Source organism: Leptonychotes weddellii, chromosome 7 (genome assembly GCF_054177405.1).
Source record: "Leptonychotes weddellii isolate Sample4059 chromosome 7, ASM5417740v2, whole genome shotgun sequence".
Classification (NCBI taxonomy): domain Eukaryota; kingdom Metazoa; phylum Chordata; class Mammalia; order Carnivora; family Phocidae; genus Leptonychotes; species Leptonychotes weddellii.
The window spans coordinates 53,173,100-53,196,266 of record NC_138375.1 but is presented as its reverse complement, the minus strand read 5'-3'; the positions used below and the strand labels follow the sequence as shown (position 1 = coordinate 53,196,266).

At 52.1% G+C, this 23,167-nt stretch overlaps 1 protein-coding gene across 2 annotated transcripts in view; it reads left to right on the top strand.

The window, feature by feature from the left end:
* Positions 1 to 23,167, top strand: part of SLIT3 (slit guidance ligand 3) — a 592,271-nt gene that overhangs the window by 562,263 nt on the left and 6,841 nt on the right. For both annotated transcript variants that reach the window (XM_081826287.1, XM_081826286.1), the window contains 7 exons: positions 591 to 730; positions 3,708 to 3,801; positions 8,624 to 8,761; positions 10,293 to 10,533; positions 11,952 to 12,082; positions 20,695 to 20,849; positions 22,254 to 22,539. In XM_081826287.1, coding sequence (XP_081682413.1) covers positions 591 to 730; positions 3,708 to 3,801; positions 8,624 to 8,761; positions 10,293 to 10,533; positions 11,952 to 12,082; positions 20,695 to 20,849; positions 22,254 to 22,539 — 1,185 coding nt within the window. The remainder of the gene's footprint in view (positions 1 to 590; positions 731 to 3,707; positions 3,802 to 8,623; positions 8,762 to 10,292; positions 10,534 to 11,951; positions 12,083 to 20,694; positions 20,850 to 22,253; positions 22,540 to 23,167) is intronic.

Genomic DNA, 23,167 nt, shown 5'->3' with positions numbered 1-23,167 from the left:
GTGGGGAAGTAATACTCCCCCAGTCACTAGATGTGGAAACTGAGACACAGAATTTAATTCATTTGCCTAAGGTCTGATAGCCAGGGAGCAGCAGACCCAGAATTCATTCCCCATACTCGGCTGCAGATCCTGATCTTGGCCACCATGTCCTATTCGGGCTCAAGGTAGAAAGCCTGCCCTTGAGTAGAAAGTCACTCAAAGGGGGATGTTTGTTACGCTGTTTGTCTCTGTCTATAAACCACTACCCACAGAGGAGCCAAAGGAAGACAGCTGGAGGCATTTAAGCTCTCTCCAGGAAACCACTTCCAGCTGGGGGAATGGTGCGGGAGCAGGCAGCCATCCAGGGCCGGGGGAGATGGGAGTATTGCCCGGAGACAGCGGGCAAGATGAAATGACCTCCCAGGTCCCTAAGGGTCCTCCTGCACTGGCCCCCAAGGCTTCACGTGTACATGGTGCTGCCTCGGACCTCCATCCGGAGAGAAACCTGACTAATTACATGCCCCCCCAACCTTCTTTTCTGCCACTCCAACCCCACCCCACTCCCTGGCCCCTGGCTGCCCTCCTCCCCACCTTACACGGTCTCCCCAAAGCTGCTCCTGCCCTCTGGGCTTTGAGGGTCAGCGGTGTGAAATCAACCCAGATGACTGTGAGGACAACGACTGTGAGAACAATGCCACCTGTGTGGACGGGATCAACAACTACGTGTGCGTCTGCCCTCCTAACTACACGGGTAAGGTCCCCTGGCATCTGTGCACGGTGCTGGGCCAGCTATCATGCGCTAAAGATTACTCTTTTCTGAGCTTCTTTCAGGGCCCCCGCCCTCTCCCCCTGTGGACAGACGTGAATCCCCCAAACCCGGTGCTGTGCCAGGAGGGGTTTCCCAGAGGCCTCTCTGCTTGTCAGCCCCTCCTAATCCCCCCCTGCACATCACTAGCTCCTCCTGGCTTTGAAACAGGTTCCCAGGGCACTCGCAGCTGTCTGCTCCGCTAGCTGATGGCCATCCCCTTCTTTGGGAACCCCAGAGACCCAGTGGTGGTTGAGGCCAGTGAGAGGTGTTTGCATTACATTTCTGCTTTGTTCAGGTCTAGTCTGCTTTCTCTGGAACTTTACACTTTCTCGACACTCTGCTAGTTGCTGAGGATACAAAAATGACCAAGACAAAGTTCCCTCTCCTAAGAAGCTCATCGTCAAGTAGAGAGAGACAGTATTCAGTAGAAAGAGAATATAACACCTGTAAGCCCCAGGGGGTCATGGGATCACAGAGGAAGAACCTAACCCAGCCAGAGAATCAAGGAAGGCTCCCCACAGGTTATTCCTCGGGATAATCATCCTACCTACCCACCCCCAAAACACAGCACCTTTATTTCCTATATTAACAGCCCCTGATGAGAATAGTTAAATAGACTAGATGATGAAGCAAAATGCCACCCAGTGGTATGAGCACAGCCTCCCTTGTTATATAGGATCAACCCGAAGTGGCATATCCCAAAATGGAATTCCATAAATTCCGTGAGTTCTTTGAGGAAAAGCCTCCAGGAGCAAAAAGTTGGAGCAGCACTGTATGTAATAATACCTCCCTTCCGCATGATACAAAGCAGCCTATTAGAGGTTCTGACAATTCTTGCTTGAAAGAATGCTATTTAACTTTGTTTAACCCAGCAAGTCCCAAATTTATTTGAAGTCAGAACTTCCCTCCTACCCTACCCCAGCACTCCTTCCCAATGCAGACTTTGTGTGTTGCAAGAAACACATTTTAGGAAATAGCAACCTAAGGCAAGGATGAAAACAAGGACCAGGCACCCCAGGGACTGCTATGCTCTACCCTATTGGCACCTGGCTTGACATCAGGAATGAGGTAGGAGATGGGAATACACAGACGATGATTAGAGGCAGTCCTGAGGCCTATAGAGAAGGAAGCCCAATAGCCCCCATTGTCCCTCAGGACCCTGTGCCTTATGCAGACCCCTGGCCCGATAGCCAGGTATTCCCCAAGCACACTCTTGGGACTGTGGTAGAGTACGCCAAGGCCGAATGAGAAAACCACCTGCTAGTCCTCAGCCTCCCGGAGTCCCAGGGAAGGCTTTATGTTGGAGCAAAGTGCAGGGATGGCCTGATGGTCTACTCCTCTACATCTTCCACCTTCCCAGAGAGGAGTTGTAGCCAAGAGTTAAGTTAGCAAGAGGCAGCACTTACTATGCATCTACTGTATACAGACCACTGAATTAGCTACTAGGGATACCAAAAAGTCTACCAAAAAGTCTAAAAGTAGGCTCTCAAGGGGCATCTGGTCTACCTAGATGAGAGGAGTTGTCATATAGGGTTAAATCGTTGGCCCAGAAAAATCTGCTCAGACCAGAAGAGGGACAGTAAAAATCCCAGCAGTTAAAAAAAGAAGGCAAAAGGACTCAAAATAGGCTTTGGGGCAAAGGAAGGGCATGAACTGAATTTATGATAGGCAAATGGGCAGTGGAACGGGGGCTGAGGAGACACTGAGGTGGCTTCCTGCCCCAGTTGAATAGCATGGCCTGTGTCTGCAGTTAACTGAAGTGCATCTCTACCTGCGGATGGGATGTCATGGTTTTCTCTGTCCCAGAAAATGCTAGTCCCACACAGAAGCTTGTCTGCCTCTCTGGGCCTCTCCAGGAAGTGAGGAAGAGGAAACGGCTTATAAAGAACACAGTGCCCTCTGTGGTCTTGAGTGGCTGGCAAAATGAGGATAGGGTAGGGGTCAGCTTGGCCCTTTCACAGCACAGAACAGACTCTGGGGCTGCTTTTGTCATCCATTTCCTCCCCAGCCACCCTCAGGACCTTCCTCTGCCCTGTCCCAGCAGCCTTCTCTGTCCATGTTCCCACCCCCACCTCTGAGAGGAATTCCATGGGTGAAGTTTTCCTCTCTTAGATCACTCTCCACCTGGCTTGACCACGTGGAATTTAAGGGAACCCAAAGCTCAGGGGTGCTTCTGCCACTGCCCTCCCCCCTGCTGTCCTGTCTCACTCAGCTCCACATTCCCAGAATACATCTCAGATGGTGTGAGCCTTGGGAGCTTATTATGGAAGTGCCATCCCTGGGTATTTATGACCCATTAGGCATTCGTTGGCACGATGAATTTCAAAGGGAGTGTATTCAGAGACCTAAACTCCAAAATTCCTTTCATAGTTTCTTCTCTGAGAAAATCCAGGGGGCTTACTTATCGACAGCAGGTGGACTATGCTAAGCCATGTCTGCTCTTCCAGGAAGCCTCTGGGTTTCCACGGAGTTTATGTCTGTGGTCACACATCTCTCTGTTACAGTCACCTACTGATTTGTAGATCTGCCCCCCTAGGCCATGGGGAGGACAAGACCGGGTCACTGTTGTGTCCCTAGTACCTGTCACGGTATCTACCACACAAGGATGTGGAATGAAAAAAAACAATTAAGCATAGCCCGAGGTCAGGGGCTAGCGTCCTATGGTTTCAGCTGCAGCAGCCCCTGAACAATCAAGTGAAACAACCAAAGGTTGGTGCTAGGACAGTGTCCAGGGGAAATGCTAGAGTCTTCCCAGTGCCACTGCTAGGGAGACCGAGGCAGAGGTACAGGAGAAAGGATACGCCGAGAGAGTGAGTGCAGGACGCCTGAGATCCATGACCTCCTGGATGACAGGGCTCGATGGATCTGACCTGCTAGCCAGGGTCTCCCGGGCACCTGACCTTTCTACCCACCCCCACAGGTGAGCTGTGCGACGAGGTGATTGACCACTGCCTGCCCGGGATGAACCTCTGTCAGCATGAGGCCAAGTGCATCTCCCTGGACAAAGGATTCAGGTGAGGCTTGGCTTTGGGTCCCCAGCAGCATAGGGTCCTGAGGTCTCTGCCTCCAGTGGGGCCCTCTCCATTCTCTCCCTCTCCCGATCTCTCTCTGCCTGTTACTTGTTCATTACCATGTGCTCCTCTGTGTCTCTGACTGATCATGGTCTAATTCTTTCAGTCTCTTCGTTTCCCTATGCATGTGCCTCTGTCTCTGTCCCTTTGTGGTTCTCTCTCTTTGTAAGTCTGTCCCTTTCTCTCTGTGTGTCTATAGACACACAGACAGATGAAGATAAAGATATCCTCTCTTTTTCTTACCCCTCTCCTTTCCCTCCTGCTCCCCCTCCTTCCTCTCTCCCCACCAGAGCTAGTATTTCCAGAGCTAGTATAGTAGAACAATCCCACTGAAGAAACTGAGTCTGAAGGGTATTTGGTCACCTTCCTTGTGTGCATCCTTCACAGCGTTCTGCCCTCTGTGGCTCCAGCGAGTTTGCCAGCTTATGCACCTGTGTATGTTGGGGGGCCAGGGAGGGGAGAGGGAGCACTGACTGGGTTCAGCAGCCATGGCCACTGATGGAGCTGTCTCCTTGGTGAGCAGCAGAGCCCACAGGAGCTCAGGGAGCACAGGAGCAATTCTAAGGGTGGAAGGAGAGTCTGCCTCAGGAGAAAGCACCAGTTCCAGAGCCTGAGAATCAAATGACACCCCGTGGGAAATCACTCCCGGGCTCTGTCCCTACTTCCTCCCCCACCCCTCCTTCATGAAAACATGTACCATTGCCTCTTCTGGAGAAAACCCTGAGATCCTTGAGTCTGGGGTCATCTGACATCAGTAGGGACATCCCAGAACCCTAGGGCCAAGAATAGTCTCCCCTAAACACTCTCCCAAAGCTGCCTTGCACACACAGTTGTCTCCCCTTGTCCCCAGCAGGCTCTGTCTAACACTGAAGGGGGGGGTGGGAGCCTCTAGCACCAGAGAATCTGGGGGAGCATGCAGGCCAGAGCAGCTAGGGGCACCCCAGATGAGCCTTCAGCAAAGGTATCTGAAGTGACTCCACAGAGTCACCCCTAAAGATGAGGCATGTGGGTCTGGAGCTCCATGCCTATGCTGACAAGTCTTTAAAAAGAATCCTGACCAGACTTTCATCCAGTAGCATCTCCAGCCTCTGGAGCTCTGGGTCTAGATGGCTCTAGATCTGTCATCAGTTTGAGTCTGTCCAGCTTTCAGTCATAAGGCAGAGAGTTCCCAGACTCGGAGGAGGGTTTTTGAGACTATGATGCTATGCTGCAAAGCTTAGCACTTTGTGGAAACCCAGGATTTTAGAAATCCTGAGGCTAATGACATCATAAAATCACAGAATCTTAGGGACTTAGGAACTGTGGACTCTTTGATTCATAAATCTCCAAGACCTAAGAACTAGAGAACTCTTAATGATCCTAGAATCTAAGAATTATGGGTTCTAGTTGTTGTCCCTTAGTGAGCCGAATCTTCAGTCCTCAAATTCTCACTGTGATAAGTGCTGTGGGTATTGCAAGAGGTTTCTGATTCCCTCCCTCTTGAGGCCCTTTCCATGGACCTGAGGGAGGAAAATTTGACACAAAACAAATGTGTAGAAAGAAGGCATTTCTGGGGCCCTTGATTCTGGCTCTGAGTGTTGATGGGGAGCTGAGGGGAGAGGAGAACCTGCTAAAGCAAAGGGAAGTCCTCACACACGTTAGGAGGTGAGCTGAGATGGGTGGGATTTGAATGAGCTGGGGGGGATGGTGGCCACCAGCAGGAGAAGGGTCTAGAATAGGTGAAGGTGAGAGAGTGACATGAGCATGTCTTATCTGGTGTTTTCCTTTCCTATTTTGACATCTCAAGCCTAGAGCTTGAGAGCATCACCTACAGCATCACCAGGGAAAATGCTAGAGGCCTGTTAGGGCTTCTGGTTTTGCTGACAGCAAAGGAAGCTTCAGTCCTTCCATGCCCATGCCCTCATTCAAATCTGCCTTATCTGCTCTGCTCCCCTCTCAGAGGTGCCACGTGGGCTCTTAGGTAGTTGAGCTGCTGGAGTGTAAGTAAGGGTGAGGGATGCCTCCCAACCCCCCAACCCCACTTTTCCTACTCCTGGCTTTGGCTTCAACTCAGGGCTGCTCTTTAACTGAAGGAAGAGGCCAAGGGGAGGCAGAGATGCATAAAACAAACCTGAACCCAAAGCAGAGCAGGCTGGACTGACAAGCAGAGTGCTCTGGGGGTGCCTACGAGGGGCAACGGTGGTGACCAGGCATCTGAGCTGTGAAGGATAGTAGAAGATCCATAGCTGAAAAGCAGGTCAGTGGCATTCCTCGAGCTCAGAGGACAATGGCTTGACAGAGCACAGTGAGCATGAGAACTGGTCCAAAGTGGTCCATCCAGGGTATAGGTCTGGGGTTGGGGTGTTAGGGACTTGGGACCAGAGACATAAGCAGGGCCAGAGATCATGATCCTCTGGTACTTGTCCCTAGAAACCTCACTCTACTGTAGCCAAGGCCCCTTGAGTTCTAGGGGAATATAGAATACGGAATAGGAAGAATATGGAATATAGCAGGAAACCAGTCTAGCCTTCAAAATCCTGAGATGATATAGTTATGCACAGTGTATCCTAGCATCTTGAAGAGGTCTACGGGCCAGCTCAATAATGTGAATTTTATTAAAATGCATTTAAATCAAAAACCCCTTCTCCCAGGGCAACATCTCCTGATCTTAACCCTCCTCCCCTTCCCTCCCTTTCCTCTCCTCTCCTCTCCTCTCCTCACCCATATCCCAAGGCAGCCTGCAGGGACAGTAACAAGAGACGTGAAGCCAATGCAACCTTTGCCCAAGTTTGAAAATGCTTATCCTTGAAGATTTCCTTGTATGATGTTCTAATGAGGATTCAACAGAACAGATAAAACTATATAACTATCTGTGATATAAACACATAATCATAATGTACCAATCATAATGTACCAAAACCCAGAAAATAATGAAGCAGACTGCCCGTGAACACTGGGAGTCACAATGACAGAAACACAGATCACGATGATTACCGCGCGGAGGACTTCCTGTGCGTCAGGCGCAGTGGCCTATCTCCCGTCACACTCCGCAGTCTTAGGCTGTAAAACAACTATCCGCTTGCTAGGCGGGGGCTGAGGTGCCACGAGGTGAAGCAAGCCACCTGTGTACTCACACGCAGAAACAGCTGGGGCTGCGAGTCAGTCCAGGCCTGGCTGATTTATTAGCTAAATCCGGAGACTCCTGGGACCAAGGACGTCACTTGGTTCTGCCCCCTTGTTCAGAATCAAAGTCCTATACATAACAAAATCATCTAAGCCTTACACTTTAGAAGAAAGGCAAGGGGAAAACATTTGAGAACATTAGGAAATGCAGGTGATACCCCCAGATGCTTCTCTTTAGCAGATAAAGAAATGGTGCCTAGATCCTTGCTAAGGGAAGCGAGGTGCAGGACCCAGTGGCAGCCACATCCCAGGGGAGCTTGTGGGGAGTGCGGATTCTCAGGCGCCACCCAGACTCCCTGCTCAGAAGCGGCATTTTAACAGGATCCCCCGGGGGCTTTGTTGGAGGAGCACAGGTGTGAAGAGGGCTGTAGTGTTGTCAGGAAGAAGGACGGGAGCATATTCACCTCCAGATCTGCATGCTGTCTGCGAGGGAGCATGGCATCCCCTCGTGGAGACCTCCTCCGCCATCTTGACCCCATGCCTAACAGGCTGGATCTTACCCTGCAAGGACTGAGTGGCGATTGTTGCCTCAGAGAGGCTCATGTGGCTTGAGTTGTTCTGCAGGTACTTCTTAGAATTCAGGAGACACAAAGACAAATGCCTCCAGGGGCCAGCCTTAACACTAACAGGGTATACTGAGCATATGCCCCCACAAAAGGCTTGCGCAATCGGTCTCTTTAAAAACTGGGGTGGAGTGTGGGCTATGACATGAAAGTTTGCACTTTCTGGGGCAGCAATAGATCACATACTTCAAATTTACCCTTCAAATAAGTAAAGGTGAACAGGTCAGATCTTAGCCGATCTCAGTTTCTGAATGCAGGCTCAGTGGATCCTCAGATTCTAGAACTTGTCCTCCTCCGGCGACCCCCCACGCCCCAAGCGTCTTAGCTAGCCATGAATCCACAGCACACACCATGCTCTGCCCACAACCCCAACAATGCCGGGATCCACTTGTGATTCTACTCTATCCACTCCTACAGGGGGAGGAGCAAGGAGAGGGCGCAGGGAGGACCATCCCTTTGTCCTGATGCTTCTCAGGCCAGGCTCCTCCGTCCCATGTGTATTCAGAGATCTCGCTTCCCTCTCCACCGTGGCCACCTGTCCCACCTTCCTCCTCTGACCTGCGTAGGCTGTGGTTATCATCTGTACCCCGCCCAGTAGAATTCAGCTGCCGGGCCCGAAGGGGTACGCGGGCTCCTGGCCTGCGGCCGGCAGAAGCGCCCAGAAGTGTTGGTGTTCGCGTGTGCCTGTGTGTGCCTCCGCCCCTGCGAGTAATGCGGTGCCTTCAGGTCTCTTTCTTGCTGGGCTATGCGTGCACCTGGGTGCACCTGGGCCAGCAGGTGGTGGGGGGCTGCAGCACCCACCCTTCTCACTGAGTGCCGCTGCCGGCTCCTAACACAGGAGCCCCCACATGATGCAAGCAGACATCAACCTGCGGGGGGACCCAGAGCCCATGGATGGCTGGTGAAGCTGACCGTGGGCCAGGCTCCGGGGAGCCCTCAAGAAGTGAGAGGGACTTAGGACCATGGGGGCACAGAGAAGACAGGAGGCCCCCTGGAAGCCAGCCTGGCCCACAGAACAGCCTTGCTCTGCTGCGTTCCAGGTGCGAATGTCTCCCCGGCTACGGCGGGAAGCTCTGCGAGGTGGACAACGATGATTGCGTGGCCCACAGCTGCCGCCATGGGGCCCAGTGCATGGATGCGGTCAACGGCTACACGTGCGTCTGCCCCCAGGGCTTCAGGTATGGTGGACGGGGCCCTCAGGATGGGGCCTGCAGGCTGGGGGACTGGTGGGCTAAGGCAGGCAGGGGAGACACCCACTCCTAGGCAGCACCAGCCCCTGGCCTCCTGGGCCTCCTTGGAAGGTCAGCCCTTCCATGTCCAAGAGCAGATGTTGTGAAGCCCATGTGATAGACAGAGAGAAGAGCCATCCAGGGCAACTGGGTGGGAGTTGGACTTAGGATCCAGCTCACATGATGTCAAGCTTGGGCATGATTCCTTCCAACGGAAGATGCTACCATCTCGGAGCTCAGCTTACGAGGTGGGGGTAGTCACACGGTCACCCTGGCAGGGATCTTCTTTTTAGGCTGGGGAACAAAAACATTATTGTGCCCGAATGGTAGGAAAATGGAGGTAAACAGGAGAGCTTGGGGTTAATCACTGGAATCAGTGAAGCCGGAAGAGAAAGAGGAAATGGGAGGCACTGGCCAAGTGGTCAGGAGAGGTCTGTGGGGTATGTGGAAGGAGAGGCTGGGTTCCAGCCCTAGCGCCCACACTGACTGGAAGGGAAAGGTGCAGGGGGCACTGGAGGGGAGGCGGGGACCAGACTGAAGGTGGGGGGTGGGGGTCGGATTGGGGACAGTTCCGGGTACATTAGTACTCGCTGCATGGCATAAACCCAACGATGCAAATGACCCTTGGTCACAGACTCTGAGAAGGAATCACGAAGAAGCCCAGTTTTTCCAAAGCCTGAGACCATCTACGTGAGGCTTATGAAAATTCCTGAGCCCCACCCCAGAGCTACTCAATTAGAATGGGGCGGGGGGAGAGGGGCTAGGAATCTGCACTTTCTTTTAATGTTTTTAAATTGTGGTAAGATATATATAAGGTAAAATTTACCATCTGACCATGTTTAAGTGTATGGCTCTTTGGCCTTAAGTACACCCAACGCCACCATCCATCTCCAGAACTTCTTTAATCTTGCAAAACTGAAACTCTGTACCCATTAAACACTAACTTCCCATTCCCCCTCCCTACGGCCCCTGGTAACCACCATTCTACTTTCTGACCCCATAAACTTGACCACTCTTAAGTACCTCACTAAGTGGAACCATATAGTATTTGCATTTTTGTGACTGCTTTATTTCACTTAGCATAAGGGTCCTCAAGGTTCATCCACCTTGTAACAGGTATCAGAATGTCTTTTTTCAAGGCTGAATAATATTCTATTGTATGCATATACCACATTTTGTTTGTCCATTCGTCTGTGGATGGATGAAAAGCTGTGCTTTTAACAAATTTATCCCAGATGATTCTGATGACACTAAAATGTGGGGACCAGCACTCATCCAACCCCATTATTGTAAAAATGGGGAAGTGGGGGCTTAGAGAAGGAAAAGGGCTTGCCCCCATTGGTGGGAGGGCTGGAACAAGTCCCAGTTCCCATCTTTCTTCCCTCTCTCTGCCAGTGGCTCTTTGGCCCAAATAACTATGACTGTCTCCTCTCACTGTCCTCCTCTCACCCCTCCCCCATCCTCTCTCCCCTCCTCCCAGCGGGCTCCTCTGTGAGCAGCCCCCACCCATGGTCCTGCTTCAGACCAGTCCCTGTGACCAGTACGAGTGCCAGAATGGGGCCCAGTGCATTGTGGTGCAGCAGGAGCCGACCTGTCGCTGCCCCCCGGGCTTCGCCGGCCCGAGGTGCGAGAAGCTCATCACCGTCAACTTTGTGGGCAAAGACTCCTATGTGGAACTAGCCTCTGCCAAGGTCCGGCCCCAGGCCAACATCTCCCTGCAGGTGCGCCTCACTCCAACATGCCCCCAAGCTCCGACTGTTCTGAGAACAGCCGCTGTTACTCGGCCAACTCCTGACTGGCTCTCACTGCAGATGGCAGCCCCCACTCCTGTTCATTTACCTAGAAAATACTCACTCAGATGTTTTATGTCAGGAACTGTGCTGGCCCTGGGGATTCGATGGTGGACAAGACAGACAGCGCCCCTTGTCTAGGGCAAGATGACAAGCAGAGGGCCAGTGCCAACCCTGGGTGTTGTGGGAGCACGTGGGTGGGACAGAGCTCCTCACCTGCTGGGAACAAGGAGGAAGGTTCCCCAGAGGCAGTGATAACTAAACTGAGATCTGAAGGACGAGTAGGAGTTTGCCTGGAGAAGGATAGAAGGGTGAGGGGATGCCGTCTAGCCTGAGAGATCAGCACATACAAAGGCCCAGAGGCACAAACAGGCAGGGCATTTTTCAGGGAATGAAAAACCATTCAGTATGAACCAAATTCTTTTCTAACTAACTTCTTTCAGGCTCCCTACCTGTGGACCTGAGCACATTTATTCCAAAATGCATCTCTGGGTAACCTAAATGCCTTCCTCTCTGTGTCCCACCGACCCAGGGACCCGAATTTTGGGTCCCAGCTAGCCAGAGCAGCACGTATGCCGCACACATCCAGAGGTCCCATCAGACCGTCTGCCCCATTTCCGGGCCTTCAGGCTGCAGCTGTGCTGGGTGGTGAGCGCTGACAGGCTAATCTGAGGATCCACCCCTGAAGCATGGTGCCCTCTGGGCGGCAACTTCTGAAACCAGGGGCTCTCGGCCTTGGCACCACATGAGAATCACCTGGAGAACTCCTAAAATTATATTTGCCGGGGCCCCACCCCCCAGAGGTTCATCTGGAGTCGGTTTGGGGTAAAGCCTGGACATGGGTGTTTTTAAAAATTCCCCAGATGACTCTTTAACACAGTGCCTAGTTCATAGTAAACACTGAATACAGTGGTCATTGTTAGCATTTTGTTCATAATTATTATCATACTTTATACAGAGAGACTGAGGCCCTGACAGGGCCAAGGATTTGGGTGGGATCACATTGTATGCTGGTGGGAGAGGCGATTGGAACTCAAGGCTCCTGACCCCACCCCACCCCCACACACAATAAAATAATATACATGTTATATGTAATAATCTAATATTTATATACATAAACAAAGTGGCACATAGTGGGTCCTCAGTAAATATTTACTGAATTGAATTACTCGATCAGCATTTGCTGGAGTGTAAGTATATGCCCTCCTGGAAATTCCCAGACTAGACAGGGACATGGGTTCAGATCTAGGGTTCATCCAGAAGATGCCGCCTGCAAGAGGTCTCTGTGGGGAGGTGGGGTTGGGGAGGCTAGGCCTCAGGGGAGCCCTAACCCACCTGCCTCTCTCCAGGTGGCCACGGACAAGGACAACGGCATCCTTCTCTACAAGGGGGACAACGACCCCCTGGCGCTGGAGCTGTACCAGGGCCACGTGAGGCTCGTCTATGACAGTCTGAGCTCCCCACCAACCACGGTGTACAGGTAAGAACCCAGCCCCTCCCGCCTGCCTGCCCCCCCCCCCCCGCGCCGAGACAGGATGCCCAGGGCCGCTCTGAAGCCTCTTCTCCCTGCCCCCTGCACACTCGCACACTGTCCCTCGCTCAGAGCTGCGGGGGGAGGGGGAGGGGGAGAGGCGGTGCTGGAGGAAGAGGCAGGAGCTCGTTACCATAAGATAAATGGCCAGCTGGCTACTGTGCGGGAGCGCGTGCGCCAGTGGGGATGAGGCCGCTTAATGAGGTGCTCTTCTCAAAATGTCATCCTAATCTTTTATTAGTTTAAGAAAGAAAACAGGGGGAGATTAGCATGCAACTCAAGGGGAAGAAATCCCAGAGCCCCCAGGGAGCAGGACTATTCCTTAAGTGACTTTCAAACTGTCCTGAAGGATGGTTTTCCCCTAAACTTCAATCTTTCCAACAGTCACCCTGATTTTTACGTAAAACTGTAAAAACACAGTATGTCAGCCATACTGTTACATAGCGGGCTACCTTACATCAGCTTTTAAATCTGCGCACTCTTTACATTTAGCTTCATCTTAAGTAAGATCATCGGTGAAATCACAGATATGCTAGATTTTTTCTTCTACCCCTCAGTAAAATAAATACTAAACTGTTAGTTATATTTTTGTAATAATTATAAAAACCACCAGTAAAATGAGAAATATTTGTGTTACACCTCAAATCACATAAACCTGCCTGTGGCAGGAAAGCCATTTCTTGGGGGGGAAGCACGTCCACGAGAGAGACCCACATCCAGAGGCCAGCCATCCCTTCCGGAAGCAGAAGCACATTTGACTGGGATTGGTGACGGGTAGCAGTTTTCAGACTTTTTTTCCCAGGAACTAAGTCATTTAGTCAATCACAACTTTATATTGAAATCAAAATACTAAATACACGGAAGCAAAACTGTCCCACAGGTCTGAGAGGGAGCAAAGTTTCTTCCCTCACACTTACTCTCATGAAGGCCCCCAAAACAACTCCAACAGCCCAGCTGAAAACCATCGGTTTAAACCAGTGGTTCTCAAAGTGGGGTCCCAGAGCAACAGCCCCAGTCAGGAACTTGTCAGACATGCACGTCTTCAGACCTCACCCCAGGCATACCGACAGAAGCTCTGGGGTAGGGCCCAGCCATCTGTTTTAAGGAGCCTCCAGGTGATTCAATGCCCAAGTCTGAGAAGTGCCAGCTTACACAGAATGCCCAAGCCTGAGAAGGCCATTTGTGATGGGTTTTGAAGAAAGGGTGGAGTTACATGAGCAGGGAGAACAGGTGGGCAAGGGGGCTGGGAGAAGAGCAATGACAAGCCTAAGGGACAATACAAAGGGGTGGACCAGAACAGAGGTGCACAGCAGACGGTGGGTGGAGGGAACCGGCCAGGTTAGGACAGTTGGGTACAATGGACACCAGGAGAAGGAGCTCACCTCAGGAGCCTCAGAGTTCCCTGGAGTCAAGGCCTCCCAGCATCTGTGTTTCTGGAGCGCTGGTCATGGTCATGGGCCTGTGGTGTCAGACACACCTGAAATCCTGTATTTAAAATGGGTTTGTTTCCAAACAGTCTTCTCGGTGGTAGGACTGTTGGTGTCCCAGTAGGGAGCTCTTTCACGCACTCTGGAAACATCACTTTCCTCCCCTGTGCACTGTGCATAATCGCAGGATGCATTTCAGGGGGTGTTGTTGAGGGCTGGGGGGTGAGAAAGTGCTTGGCAAAATGAGCCTTGATGTGGGCATGTCACAGACAGAAGGGGACAGCCAGGCTTCAAGAGAGGCTGGGCTCTGTCCAGAGCTGGGAGCTGGGAGCCCACACTGACGTTAGCTATTGGGGGGTGGTTCGGTAAAGGGGTGATGTTGTCAGTGAGAATGCTGGAACCCTTTGCTGACGCCTGCCTTGGGATGTGAGAATGAAATGGGAACCTAGGGAATTGCTCTCTCCTCCAGCCCTTGTCAGGGAGCCAGGGGGCTGAGGGTTAGCACGGAGCCCTGGGGAGACCCCAGGCTCTTTCTCTTACCCATGGGACAAACCCAGTGAAGGATGCCCATGCCTAGGTCCGCATGCCAAGCCTAGCGACAGACCCTTAGTGTCCTGCAGCCCACAGACTAAAAGGCCCGAGGCTCCAGAAATCCTGCATTTAAAATGGGTTTGTTTCGGGGCGCCTGGGTGGCTCAGGCGTTAAGCGTCTGCCTTCGGCTCAGGTCATGATCTCGGGGTCCTGGGATCGAGCCCCGCATTGGGCTCCCTGCTCCGTGGGAAGCCTGCTTCTCCCTCTCCCGCTCCCCCTGCTTGTGTTCCCTCTCTCGCTGTGTCTCTCTCTCTGTCAAATAAATAAATAAAATCTTTAAAAATAAATAAACAAACAACCAAACAAATAAATAAATAAATAAAATGGGTTTGTTTCTAGGCTTCTCGGCGGCCAGCCAGTGCACTCTTCCACTCACTCAGTAAACATCTCCCAGGTGCCTTGTGTGGGCCGGGTCCTGGGCGAGGGATGGGGGACACAAAGTTAGACAAAACACAGTCCAGGGAAGAAGGCAGGTGTATAAACAAGCAGTAGTCACACAGGCAGAATAAAATAGGTCTCCCAGAAGACACTGGTACATGCTATGGGACATCGAAGGAGCAGACATTTCTGCTCTGAGGATCAGGAAAGGCTCCCTGGAAGAAGAGGTAACATTTGAGCTGAGGCTGGGGCCAGGGCTGACAAGCACTTCCACAGGTGGAGAAGTGAGAAGGTCCTGGGCGGGGGAGACCCCATCAGTATGCACAGAAGCCATGCTGTGGGGGGCTGGGGTTAATGGAGGGCACAGAGTCGCTGTGGTGACCTTTGGCCATCTAGAAAGGCCTCCTCAGCCTCAGGGCCAGGGTGTCAAACCAAAGCTGATTTACTCAGGGGAGCTGGCAGCTTGCAAAGTTCTGCCCACTGAGGGCCCCCGGACAGCCCCCTGAGTGAGAATGAGCAGTCAGCACTCCCAGCAGGGATTTACAGGCCTGCGGCAGCTGGACACTGAACCACCTTTATGGGGTGCCTGATATTTTTCATCTGCCCAGCTGCATTCACAGGTGGGGGTGCTGGTGCTTCAAGGTCCTACTCCAGGCCCTAAGGCAAACACCCAGAAAAGCCTGTCTGAGCCTCTACCAGCATGGGAACAGGCTGCACTATTCCTGAGTTCCAAGACTTGTCAGAGGGACTTCAGGCATTATTTCCTACGGCGAGGCCTAGGGGCCAAGTGAGGTAACAGACTTGGGGCAAGTGGACGGTGGTAGCCTGGAGAGCATAGGCTTTGTCCGAAGGGACCATTGACCTCAGCTCCAGCAGATCCTGCCATGTGAGAATGTAGATCATCAAGAGAAGCTAGAAACTCGGGGTTTCTATGTGAAATAGCTCAGTGTTTAAATGTGGGCCACAAGAGAGCTCTATCTAGCCCACAGTGCATGCTCCCCGAGTCTAAATTACCACAATCCCATCCACTGCCAAGGTCTTTGTCTCACTTGCCCCTCACCACAAGCCCCAGGCAAGCGTCATCACTCCTATTTTAGGGATGAGAAACATGATGCTCAGATGAAGTCTTTGGCCCCAAAGCACACAAGCCAGTAAAGTGGCAGAGCTGAGATTCAAACCCAGGTCAGGCTCCCACCAGAACCCACTTTCCCACCATGCTGAGGCATGAAGGCCAGGGCGAGAGAGAGTGGGACCAGGCAGCCAGGGTCCAGGAGTTGGGGGCGGGGCGGGGGCGGGGCAGGGGGGCGGGTGTCCCTGCAGTGTGGTCTTGAGGTCTCAGGCTACTGCTTAACTGAAATCCAAGGGACTATTTGGTCCTGTGAGGCTCTATCGCCACCTAGTGGCCACAACTCGGCATCCAGGTGAACATGCCCAGTACCTGGAGAAATGACGGTTCATCCCACAGTGGAGTAGAGTCCTGTGGCTTCGGAGCTTGGGTTTCAGTCTTGCCTGCACCACTTCCACTTTAAGACTGTGAGCTGGACACCTTAAGTCTCTGAGCCTTAGGCCTCTTATCTCTAAAATGGAGAAAAAATTGTACCTCCCGTGTGGGGGTTGTTAGGGTTAAATGAGAGAATGCAGGTCAAGTGCTTAGCACAGAGTAGCACAGTGCCAAGCCCTGTAAAGCACTCGATATTAAAAGCAGAAGAGAGGGGGCACCTGGGTGGCTCAGTCGTTAAGCGTCTGCCTTCGGCTCGGGTCATGATCCCAGTGTCCTGGGATCGAGCCCCGCATCGAGCCCCGCATAGGGCTCCCTGCTCGGCGGGAAGCCTGCTTCTCCCTCTCCCACTCCCCCTGCTTGTGTTCCCTCTCTCGCTGTCTCTCTCTCTGTCAAATAAATAAATAAAATCTTTAAAAAAAAAAAAAAAAAGAAGAGAGGGGCATCTGGGTGGCCCAGTCGGTTAAGTGTCTGACTCTTGGTCTCAGCTCAGGTCTTGATCTCAGGGTTGTGAGTTCAAGCCCTGTGTTGGGCTCCACCCAGGCAAGGAGCCTACTTTAAAAAAAAAAAAAAAAAAAAGGAAGGAGGGAAGGAAGGAAGGCTCTCAGAGCCCAGTTTTCTCCCCTTGTAATCCCTACGTGCCTCTCCAGGAGACTAATTATGGGGCTTGGAACCACAGTAGGAAAAGGGGGGAAAAAGTAAGAAACGGAGCCATCCTGATTTGTGAGATAATGGTGAAAAATCAGGGACTGCAGCTCCACCTACCCCAAACCTCCAGGGACCTACAGTCTGAAAACCACTGGCTTTAGGCATCACTTCCAGGACCCTATTAACCCATGAGCACCTACTGGCACAGGTTATGGGAAGTTTGGATTTGGAACCAGTCCTGACTTTGAACCTCAATCCCACCACTTCCTAGCAATGTGTCCTTGGTCAAGTTATTTAGATTTCCTCCCTGTAAAATGGGGCTCATGAGTGCCTTCCTCAGAGATGGTTATGAGCCAGTGGAAGCAGACAGAAACCCAAAGCCCTGGGCAGCTGGAAGGTTGCGAGTCAGTAGAAGAGTTCTTCCAGGGTCCATGAACCTGCCCCCCAACTCTGTCCTTCCTGCCACACCCAGCTCCTGCAAGCCCAGGGTCAGGGTGGAGGAGATCATCATTCCACCTTCGAGCGCTTGCTAGGTATCAGGGACCATGTGTTGTCCATCAGAACATGGCAAGGTCGACATCCACACCATTGCTGTAGTGTATAAGTAGAAACTCGGGTTTACAGAGTGATGGGACTTGCCCAGGATCCCTCAGTTGGAAGACCCATGTGAGACCAGACCTCTCCACTCCCGAGCATGAACTAGCAGAAGAGTATAGCTGGAGGAAGGGGCCTGCCTAGGACTCTCCCTTGTGGGAATCAGAGGAGACCCTCCACAGACCCAAGCGGCTGGGGCACTGGGGAGCCTAGCACTTAATCGGGGGCAGGGGGGTGGCTCCCATCCGCTCTGCTCCTGCAGCTCCTACCAAACCACTGTCTCCAGGCTGGGGCCCTCAGTGGGGGTGTACCAGGGCCTGGGCGAGCACAGGGAGCACAGGAAGGAAAGCAGCAATGGGCTTGGAGCCCGTGGCCAGGAAGGGGTTAGTGGTGTGTGTTTGCTATGTCTGTGTGTGTTTATAATGGAAAAGCAGCTGCCTCAGACTCCCTGAATTTTAATATTGGAAGGGAATGCCAAAACCACCCACCCAGAGTCCCAGCCTCTCTACGATTCCCTGACAGGTGGCTACCCAGCGTTAGTTACACGGCTCAGGGGATGGGGAGCTCATTCAGGACAGCATCAGTTTACCAAATGGTTTGGGGATACAGCTGCATGTTCTTGCATGTATGTTTAAAAACTGTGCTAGGATTCCAAGTCAGAAGCTTGTAGTCTCTGCACACCAGCCCTCATTCCCCCACCCACCATTGACTCGTCTGTGGGAACACAGGTCTCCGCCTTATCCTCAGCTCACTACTCAGAGTAGTCAGAAGCTACTGAAATAGAACAGCTCTACCTTCGTATGACTTCTTGGCTCCCCATCACAAATGAGATCCTCCAATGGACCCTTAGCTACCACTCCACCCCCCATTGCCCTATTTCTTGACCTGACCTTACACTGATATGTTGGTCGTTTGGTTTAGAGGAAAGGCTAAGGAAATGTGAGCTTCCTGAGTGTCCTGTTTGCCACCGATCCCTAGCACCTAGGACAATGCGGTTCCTAGCAGACATTCAGTGGGTGGGTGGGTGGGTGGATGGATGGATGGGAAATGGAGGATTGGAAGGGTAGATGATGGATGGAGGATGGATGGATGGGAGAGAAGAGAAAGTTCATGATGGGTTTGGGAGGGTCCTGAGCTCCTGCATGTCCCCCTCCACCACCACTTTCTCCCAGAGCAGGAGTCACTAGGTTTGCAGGCAATGGTAGGTTCTTATGGTTGTTAATACTCCAACTAACACTACTGATAAGGGCTCACGTTTTCCCAGGAGTTTACAGTCTACAAAGCACTTTCAAGTACGTCCTCTGATTCAATCATCACGGTAATTCTGTCAGGTTGTTCTCCCCCTTTTACAGACTGAGACCAGATGGGTTCTGTTTCTGAGTGGTCGCAGTCCCGCCAAGGGGCTAGGACAGACTATGCTTTCTCTGCTCCACCCCAATTTAGCCTCTCTTCCCCCAAGTATTTTCCTCACCTCTTTGCTGAAATTCACTTCAGTCACTGAGGCTGCTCCTGCCTGCCAGGTGATCTGGCACGGGATCCTCTTGTTGGAGCCAGTTTACTAGGGGATTCGTCAGGGAGATCTCAAGTGGACACGGAGCCTCCGTATTCACCACCCACATTTGAATGGATAAGGCAGAGTTCAGCCGCCTCCTCAGAGGGCCCTTTTCAGAGAGGAGTACCACATTTCCAAATGCCTATCACCTGCACTCAACTGCTCCCTCCCAGCCCCAGCCAAGGATCGAATTGTGGAAAGAGCAGAACTTTGGGAGTCCAAAGTTTTGCCTATGCATTCTCTCTCTGGAACATACTAGCTGGGTGAACTCAGACAAATCCTTTCACCTCTCTGGGCCTCAGTCATCTTACCTGTGAAATGGGGTATCTGACACCACTTTATAGAACGATGATGAGGGTCCAGTAATAGGAGAGAGCCATTCAGCACGATGCCTGGCTCTTGTGCTTCATCAGCCCTCACTGAGGGCCTGCTGGGACTGAGGGAGGCAACATGGGAAAGGGGCATACATGTGGGCTTTGAAGCTAGACGTACCTCAGTGTACAATCCTGCTCTAGGACTCATTAGTTGTGGGGACTTAGGAGCATTAGTTGACCTCCCTGAGCTTCTGTTTCCTCATCTTTTTTTTTAATTTCATTTATTTATTTATTTATTTGAGAGACAGACAGTACCAGTGGGGGCGGGGTGGGGGGGGAGAGGGAGAAGCAGACTCTGTGCTGAGCAAGGAGCCCAACATGGGACTCGATCCCAGGACCCTGGGATCATGACCTTAACCAACTGAGCCCCCCAGGAGCCCGTTTCCTCGTTTCTATAATGCTATTAACATGTGAAGCAGTGTTGTACGGTATTAGTAATCCACATACGGTAAGCATACTGCTGAAGGTGCAGGAGATGAATTTAGATGAGACAAACTATTGACACTTTGAGATCTTTTTTTTTTCCTTATGTACTAGGAAAAATATAAATAACCCTGAAATATTCTTTTCATGGACAGTATTCTTTAGAACAATGCTAGCTTATATATTTTTTTTTTTTAAAGATTTTATTTATTTATTTGAGACAGAGAGAATGAGAGACAGAGAGCATGAGAGCGGGGAGGGGCAGAGGGAGAAGCAGACTCCCTGCCGAGCAGGGAGCCCGATGCGGGACTCGATCCCGGGACTCCAGGATCATGACCTGAGCTGAAGGCAGTCGCTTAACCAACTGAGCCACCCAGGCGCCCTGCTAGCTTATATTCTTACTGATGTTTAAGGGGGAAATGGAGCAACTGAAGAAAAACATGTTAATAATGGTCCTAGTGGCATGCCATAGAGTAAAAATTGAGAAGGCGGTCTGAGGAAGGCATTTGCTTAACTCTGTTAAATTCTAGAAAGAAATACGAATAATATAACCGAGTGCACAGCCTGACCCTAGGCTGAATCTTGTACTGGAAGGGGAAAAATGCTATAAAGATATTTTTGGATCCACTGAAAAATTAAAATTCAGCCTGATTAGATACAAGTGTGGTACCAATGTTCCAAAGTTGAAAATTGCAGTGTACTTATGTAGGAGATTATCCATGTCCTTAGGAAATGCACACTGAGGCATCTGGGGATAAGGGTAAGGTATGTAACTTCTAAAGGATTCAGAAAAACTATGTACGTATGTATATACATATATGTGTATGCATGGCTATGGAGATGGACATACAGACAGAAAATAAATGATAAGCAAATGGGGCTGATAGGAGAATCTATGCGTGTAACAAGTACTCTCTGTACTGTTTCTACTTTTGCAACTTATTTAAGTTTGAAGTTATTTCCAAATGAAAAATAAAGCAAAATGCAAGTAATGTTGGCCAAGTTCATGGCCCAGTGCCTGGCTGTGGGAGGCACCCAGCAAACCCTCTCATTCTCGCCCCTTCTCTTCTGCCCAGTGTGGAGACTGTGAATGATGGGCAGTTTCACAGCGTGGAGCTGGTGATGCTAAACCAGACCCTGAACCTGGTGGTGGATAAAGGAGCCCCCAAGAGCCTGGGAAAGCTCCAGAAGCAGCCGGCAGTAGGCATCAACAGTCCCCTCTACCTCGGAGGTAAGGCCCTTCTCCCCTCCCATCTCCACCTCCTCCACCTCCACCTCCCACCCACCCTCTGTGTTTGGGTACCCACCCCGGCCTACTGGCTGGGGTTCCCCTGATCTCAGTATCCACTGCCAAAGCTTATCAGGGAAGGCTTCCTGGAGGAAGTGACAACCAAGCTGATCCCTAAAGGGTAAACAGCCAGATTGCGGGGAGGAGGAGGAGAAAGGAGAGAAGACAGGCTCCTTCTGGGGAAGTACAAGTGGTTCAGGAGATGAAGATGGTGGGAATGGTGGGAAGAGGTGAAGATGGAATGGGGAGGGAGGAGATGGAGGTCAATCCAGGCCCCACCATCTGCAGACTTCAGGTCACATTCCCTCTGCTCTGCCACCATGTCAGACACTGTGAGGCTCAGGTGACACATGTAGTACGTGTTTGAGATGCAGGCCGAAAAGGAAGTAGCCACCTGGCTGGCAGAGCCTGGGCCTGAAATGCAGCCCAGGGTATGTACTAAAAGGGTTATGTGCAAAAAAAAAAAAAAAAAAGTCACCAGAGCAGCTTGTTCAACAAAGAGATTCCCAAAACCTCCCTGCCAAGGAATGCCCCCCTGGAAGGCCCAGGAATGTGCATTGTTAACAGCTGGTCCAGGTGCCAAGGGCCCAGGGAAAGCCTTCGGTCAAGAGCAGTCCCAGGGGGCACCTGGGTGGCTCAGCTGGTTAAGCTACTGCCTTCCAGCTCAGGTCATGATCCTGGAGTCCCTGGATCGAGTCCCACATCGGGCTCCCTGGTCAGCGGGGAGTCTGCTTCTCCCTCTGACCCTCCCCCCTCTCATGTGCTCTCTCTCTCTCTCTCAAATAAAATCTTTAAAAAAAGAAAAAAGTCCCAGAAGGGACACAGTTTCTCCCCCCACTGAAGATCCCCGAAGTTCCACACATCAAGGCTGCTCCCCCACACCCGTTCTCTCCCAAACTCTCGCTCTCCCACCCTGTGCTCTGCAGGGCTGTGACAAGGGGCAGGGGAGGCCTGGTGGGGACAGCAGAGGAATGGGATACACCCTCTGTTCCCTGCCTGGAGGGGGTGGTCCTCCTCTGTCCAGCCACTGTGGCCCTGTGGCTAGCCAAATCTTCTCTTGTTTTCTAGAGCAGCTTGAAATAAGGGTTTTTGTGGGAAGTTTTCTATATTTAAAATGTTGGCAACAAATTCACATTTTTTTAAAGAGAGTGCAAGGCAAAGGATAGGAGTCCTTGTGTGGACAAGGTCCCAGGTTTTGGTCCCTTCCCTCTACCTGAACAGCAGAGGCCCAGAGCTGGGAGCGCTTAACTGTGAGCACGTGGAGACCTCCTTGGCGCTCTGAGGAGAGGCCTGGGCTGGTGGGCAGGGGAGGGTCTTCAGGCGGCTGTCCTGGCACCCCTCCCCCAGGCATCCCCACCTCCACGGGCCTCTTGGCCCTGCGCCAGGGCACGGACCGGCCCCTGGGTGGCTTCCACGGCTGCATCCACGAGGTGCGCATCAACAACGAGCTGCAAGACTTCAAGGCCCTCCCGCCACAGTCCCTGGGAGTGTCACCGGGCTGCAAGTCCTGCACCGTGTGCAAGCACGGCCTGTGCCACTCCGTGGAGAAGGACAGCGTGGTGTGTGAGTGCCACCCAGGCTGGACGGGCCCACTGTGCGACCAGGAGGCCCGGGACCCCTGTCTGGGCCACAGGTCAGTGTCCTGCGAGCCAGGCTCCCCGCACGGACTCAGTCCCTGCCTCTAGCCCGTCCCCACCCGAGAAGCGGCCCTGGGGAAAGGCGGAGGGAGTGCAGTCAGACCATACCCAGATCACTGTGACTGCTCAAGCGGGCAGGAGCAGCTCCCCCTTAGAGACACGGTGTGGGAGCACCTAGCTGAGAGTACCTGTCTCCGTCAAGCAGAAGGACAGTGAACTTCAGCATCCGTTTCTCCGTCTTGGAGATGTGCCTAAGACTATCTGCGGCATCGAAGCAGCAGAGGAGAGGGGGACTGTAGAAGGTTAAGAATGATGTCCGGTGTAAAGCACTCAGCCCAATGCCTGGCACTGCCGGGTGGTGGCGGTGACCGTGACATTGTTAATTCAGGTGTCAGAGCAATTAAAACGTTTAGAGACTGCTTCACTGCTTCGGAGCAGGGACCTGCCACTTGGATAGGTGACTTCTAATGCCTGTAAAATGGCCAGCCAGCCAGCCTCGTGGCCCCAGCTGGCAGCTGACTTTGGGGGATCCGAGCCTCCAGCAGGTCGGACGCTGAGGCTGGGCCCCTGGGCTAGCCGGCGGACCATGGGATGGAGAAGACCTAAGGCTCCACAGCTCTGGGC